This window comes from Chiloscyllium plagiosum, unplaced genomic scaffold (genome assembly GCF_037043375.1).
Source record: "Chiloscyllium plagiosum isolate Xiang-an unplaced genomic scaffold, Cpla_swu_hap1 HiC_scaffold_35, whole genome shotgun sequence".
Taxonomy (NCBI): Eukaryota; Metazoa; Chordata; class Chondrichthyes; order Orectolobiformes; family Hemiscylliidae; genus Chiloscyllium; species Chiloscyllium plagiosum.
In genome coordinates, this window is record NW_028270173.1 from 30,660,245 (window position 1) to 30,666,244 (window position 6,000).

The following is a 6,000-nucleotide window of genomic DNA, read 5'->3' on the forward strand; positions in this document are numbered from 1 at the left end:
CAGTAGCTGCACAGTGAATCTTCCAATATTGTGGATCGTTGTGGTCAAGGGGAACCAACAGCATGGAATGTGGAGACAGAACATTGATAAGGCTCGAACAATTGGAGTTGTGTCCCAGACCTCTCTCGCTCTCTGACAGAGAGACAAAGCCTCCCTCAGGGACATCGGGAATCCAACAGAATTGGCAGATGCTCTGTCAGTCTGATTCACTTGGGTAAATAATTACCTCACTGTCTGATTCCCAATTGGACTGAAGGCAAGAAGGCTTTATGTAGGTTGAGGTGAACAGTTATCCCAATAAACAGGTCACTGCAGAGGGGATGGGCCACTTAGATTGATTTGTTATACTTTCGATCTAGGTTGAGGGGGGATACTCTGGGGGTGGCCCTAAAATGTCCCTCCTGGGATCATCCTGACCCTACCGAGTTTCCTGCCCAACGCTTATTTTGTGGAAACTTTGGCTCGACAAATCAGCACTTTCAATCGCATCCTTCTCAAGGGTCATAAATATGAATAGTGGCATGGAATTATTTTAAATAGATTGTCAAATTGTCCTCAGTAGTGAACAATAAAAATTGACCTTGGAGGTTAGCACACAGTGGGTGGTATCACATCAGCTGTGTGTTTGGGGCAGTTTGATGTTTATGCCAGTCAGAGTTGATGAAGCAAAGTATTGAGAGGGGAATGTACTGGCAACGGAACTGATAGAGCCCGTTCCATGTCACTCAACAACATAAAGTTCTCCACTTCAGTTCATCCTGCTGTAAACTGTTTCCTTCCATCCAAAGATCTTTACCTTTTTGCCTATTTCAGGGAAGGTTCAAGATGAAATTGACCGGGTGATAGGAGCTGGTCGATTCCCGAGAACAGAAGACCAGAGACACATGCCTTACACTGAGGCTGTGATTCACGAAATCCAGAGATTTGCCAACATTGTCCCCATGAACCTCCCTCATTCGACAAACGAGGACACGCATTTCAGAGGGTATTTCCTTCCAAAGGTATCAGAGATACAAGGCTTACTTTTCACAATTTGTGCCACTTGGAGCATTGTTAGAGACAAAAGAAACTGCAGATGCTGGAAACCAAAGTAAACAAACAGGAGGCTGGAAGGACACAGCAAGCCAGGCAGCACCAGGAGGTGGGGAAGTGGGCGTTTCGGGTGTAACCCTGCTTTGGGACTAGGGGTGGGGGTGAGGGGGTGGGGTGGGAGATGGGGGTCAGAGTGGTGAGGTAGGAATAGGTGAACACAGGGAGAGGGCACAGTCTGGTTGGTCGATGGGAGGAATGTATCCAGTTGGTTGGCGGAAGGAAGGGTCGATCAGAGGTATGGAAGGGAGGGGGAGGGGCTGGGAAGTGAGCTGGATGGGGAGGTAGGTTAAATGAAATTGGAGAACTCAATGATGAGTCCTCCTGGCCGTAGGCTGCCCAGGTGGAAGATGAGGTGTTGTTCCTCCAACTTGTGGTCTGGCAATGGAGGAGGCTGAGGATGATCATATTGGAGAGGGAGTGGGAAGGGGAATTGAAACGGGCGGTGACTGGGAGGTCAGGTCGGCCCCTGCGGGCCTGGCTGAGATGTTCAGTGAACAGTTCCTTAAGGTTACGTTTGGTCTCCCCGATGTAGAGAAGACCACATTGGGAGGCCCTGATGCAGTAAACTGGGTTGGAGGAGAGGCAGGTGAACCTCTGTCTGACCTGGAAGGACTGTTTAGGGACCTGGAGGGAGGTGAGGAAAGTGGTGTACCAGCAGGTTTTGCACCTTTTCCGCCTGCAGGGGATGTACCGTGGGTTGGATGTGGGGTGGCAGTGAGCTGTTGGTGGGGAGAGTGGCACAAACCAAGGACTGCCGAAGGGAACAGTTTTTTCCGGAGGGCAGAGAGGGGTGGGGAGGGGGAGATGTTCTCGGGGTTGGGTCTAGTTGGGGTTGGCCAACCTGACCTCCCTCCATCATCCTCCGCCTCAACATTAAGCTCTCCAATTTCAAACAACCTCCCTTCCCAGACCCTCCCCCTCCCTTCCACTGCTCCCTGCTACCCGGCCCACTTCCCACCCAAAACCCTCCTCCACATCCCCCCCAACTTTATCTGCAGCTCCCCTCACCCCCACCCCCGGTCCTGAAGAAGAGTTCTACTTGGAACATTGTTGCCATGGTAATAATATTATGGTGCTTTCTGAATAAATACAGGAACTGAGTTAGAAAGGAAACAAATTAAAAGGAGGAATTTCAATGTTGAGAATTGCTCATAAAAAGTCACATCGAAGGTTCCCATCACACAACCTCAACGGTGAAAAATGAGGCCATTTCTCCCATCACATCTGTATTAGCTCTCTTTAGTGTTTTGACAGAACCAAACGCCTGCCTTTCCCCCATAAGCCATTGGTCCTATTGAAATAATCATCAAGTGCTCTCCTGAATGCCTCATGTGACCCTGCCTTGACCGTACTTCATTCCAAACCCAGTCACTAACTGTGGGAAGAGGTTTGATTTTAAATCTCACCTCACACTTGTGTTTTTTAAAATGCGTCAAATCGCACCTCACACATGCTTTTTTTCAAAATGTGGTTAAAATGTGCCGTCTGATTCTCAATCCTGTTACAAACAGTTTGCACTCATCAGGATGATGTCAATGTAAAGGGTACATTATTGTTAATGAATGAGAGGAGAGTGCTGATTGGTTGGCCAGTAGACTCTGATTATCAGAGGTCAAAGCAAATGCACCAGTTAATGATGACTGGCGTTTAACTGCCAAGCTCTGTTTAAGTTTTAAACTGGGCAGGTTGACTATGATTGCCCTGAAGGGTGAACTGGAGAGAGGCAGTCACCTATTTTATTGAGTTGAACAGGCACAATCTGTGCACGTGTTCCTTCTGTCAGCAAGCAGCAGGGCCCTGTGCACTAATCTCCCCAGCCTCCACTGCAGGTAAATATGTCCCACTGCAGGCCGAGCAGCAATTTGGATTTTAGGAATTGAGTTTCTTTAATCGTGGGGATGAGTCGTTACATTTCACAATAAGGTGGAGCCCGTTATAACCTGAGGTGTCTCGTGAAACTAACAGGATCAGGGAGAAAACTGGGTTTTCCACATCCTGCATGACTCACTCTCCATTAAACACAGGCACAGTAACACATTCAGAATGGCTTTCCGTGTTTTTCAGGGAACGTACGTTATTCCTTTACTGACCTCGGTGCTGTACGATAAAACCCAATGGGAAAAACCCCACCAGTTTAACCCGGCTCACTTCCTGGATACTGATGGGAATTTTGTGAAGAAAGACGCCTTCATGCCTTTCTCCGCAGGTAACCGGTTGTAAAAGGGGCCGTGTGTTCCGTTACTAAAATATTCCCATTTCTGAAGTGAGGCAACTGACTGTGGAGAGCCAGCTCTGATTTGAACTGGGAGCGAGCTCCAAACTTTCACAATAGATTGAGCTCCCCCATTTGGCTCTTACTTCATCCACGGTATGTGGGTGTCACTGGCTGGGCCCAGGATTTATTGCCTATTCCCGAGTCACCCCTTGAGAAGGTGGTGGTGAGCTGGTGTCTTGACCCGCTGCAGTCCGTGCGCTGTAGAGAAATGCTGTTACGGAGGGAACGCCACGATTCTGAGCCAGCGACACTGAAGGAATGTGGAGATGGAAAGAGCAGGACAGTGGATGTGAAGAATGTGGGATGAGCCATAATCCCATTGAATGGCAGAACAGTCTCGAGGGGCCGAATGGTCTGCTCCACTTCTTATTTCTCGTGGTCTTACGGTCAGGATGGTGAGTGGCTCGGAGGGACTGTAGAGTTTCAAGAAGCCAGCTCACCACCACCTTCCCAACGGGACAAATCGGGAATGGGCAATAAGTGCTGGGCCCAGCCAGTGACGTTCATGTTCCATGAGTGAATAAGGAAAAGGGAAGTTAAATACGAAGGCTATGACCAGTAATGTCAATTAATTCAGCTCAGGAGGTGCCACAGGTCCTGCGATCCCATAGGGGTTTGGTGGGACCACACTCAGTCACAGTTTTGGTCTCTCCACCCAAGGAAGGGTAAAGTTACCTTAGAGAGAGTCACTGAGCTGACTCCTGGAACAGGGTCTCGGTGCTCTATTCCTTAAAGACATTGAAATATGGATAATTCTTCAGGCCCTGGAGAGGGGATGTGTCATAGAGTCATAGAGATGTACAGCATGGAAACTGACCCTTCGGTCCAACCCGTCCATGCCAACTAGATATCCCAACCCAATCTAGTCACACCTGCCAGTTCCAAAACCTTTCTATTCATATACTCATCCAAATGCTTCTTAAATGTTGCAATTGTACCAGCCTCCACCACATCCTCTGGCAGCTCATTCCATACACGTAACACCCTCTGGGTGAAAAGGTTGCCCCTTAGGTCCCTTTTATATCTTTTCCCTCTCACCCTACACCTATGCCCTCTATTCTGAACTCCCCGACCCCAGGGAAAAGACTTTGCTTATTTACCCTATCCATGCCCCTCAGAATTTTTAAACCTCTATAAGGTCGCCCCTCAGCCTCCGACGCTCCAGAGAAAACAGCCCCAGCCAGTTCAGCCTCTCCCTATAGCTCAAATCCTCCAACTCTGGCAACATCCTTGTAAATCCTTTCTGAACCCTTTCAAGTTCCACAACATCTTTCTGATAGGAAGGAGACCAGAATTGCACGCAATATTCCAACAGTGGCCTCACCAATGTCCTGTACAGCCACAACATGACCTCCCAACTCCTGTACTCAATACTCTGACCAATAAAAGAAAGCATACCAAACACCTTCTTCACTATCCTATCCAGCTGCGACTCCACTTTCAAGGAGCGATGAACCTGCTCTCCAAGGTCTCTTTGTTCAGCAACACTCCCTAGGACCTTACCATTAAGTGTATAAGTCCTGCTAAGATTTGCTTTACCAAAACGCAGCACCTCGCATTTATCTGAATTAAACTCCATCATTTCTGTTGAATGGACAGCCTCACAGTAAAGGAGTGTCCATTTAGGATGGGGAGAAGGACAATGTTCTCTCACTCAGAGTGGGGTGTGGCTTTGGAATTCCCTGCCCTGAGGGTCTGTGGATGTTCAGTCATTGAGTAGATTCAGGACCAAGTTATTGGATCTGAGTTAAATGGATAGGAATGGGGAAGGTTTGGGAAGGTGGGGTGAATGAGCAAAGAGCTTGAAGGGCCGAACGTACTCCCAGCTGTTCGGGTTCTGTCTGTACAGGGATGGAGAGACACACTGTGGGAATGGAATTGCTTGCAGTTGGTGACCATTGGGATGGTTTCAGCGATGGGGGTTTGGAAGATGGCGGTCTATGAACGGGCCGTGTGTGTGTGTGTGTGTGTGTGTGTGTGTCTGTGCGTGTGTATGTGTGTGTGTCTGTGCGTGTGTATATGTGTGTGTGTGTGTGTGTGTGTGTGTGTCTGTGTGTGTGTGTATGTGTGTGTGTCTGTGCGTGTGTGTATGGGAGGGTTCAGTGTGGGTCTGTGTGTGTTGGTGTGTGTATGTGTGTGTGTGTCTGTGTATGTATGTGTGTGTGTCTGTGCGTGTGTGTGTGGGGGGGTTCACTGTGGGTCTGTGTGTGTTGGTGTGTGAGTCTGTGTGTATGTGTGTGTGTCTGTGTGTGTGTCTGTGAGTGTGTGTGTGTATGTGTGTGTCTGTGTGTGTGTGTTTGTGTGTGAGTGTGTGTCTGTGTGTGTGTGTGTGAGTGTCTGTGTGTGTCTGTGTCTGTGAGTATGTGTGAGTGTCTGTGTGTCTGTGTGTGTCTCTGTGTCTTTGTGTGTCTGTGTGTGTCTCTGTGAGTGTATGTGTCTGTGTGTGTGAGTCTCTGTGAGTGTCTGTGTGTCTGTGTGAGTGTGTGTGTTTGTGTGTGAGTGTCTGTGTGTGTCTGTGTGTATTGGTGTGTCTGTGTGTGTGTGTCTATGTGTGTGTGTGTGTCTGTGTGTGTCCGTGTGTGTGAGTGTCTGTGTGTCTCTGTGTGCGTGTGAGTGTGTGTTTGTGTGTGAGT

At 48.6% G+C, this 6,000-nt stretch overlaps 1 protein-coding gene across 1 annotated transcript in view; it reads left to right on the forward strand.

Moving 5' to 3' along the window:
- Nucleotides 1-6,000, forward strand: part of LOC122545887 (cytochrome P450 2K1-like) — a 31,489-nt gene that overhangs the window by 22,693 nt on the left and 2,796 nt on the right. Inside the window, exons 7-8 of the mRNA XM_087978884.1 lie at nt 814-1,001; nt 3,157-3,298. Of these exons, the coding sequence (XP_087835010.1) occupies nt 814-1,001; nt 3,157-3,298 (330 nt within the window). The remainder of the gene's footprint in view (nt 1-813; nt 1,002-3,156; nt 3,299-6,000) is intronic.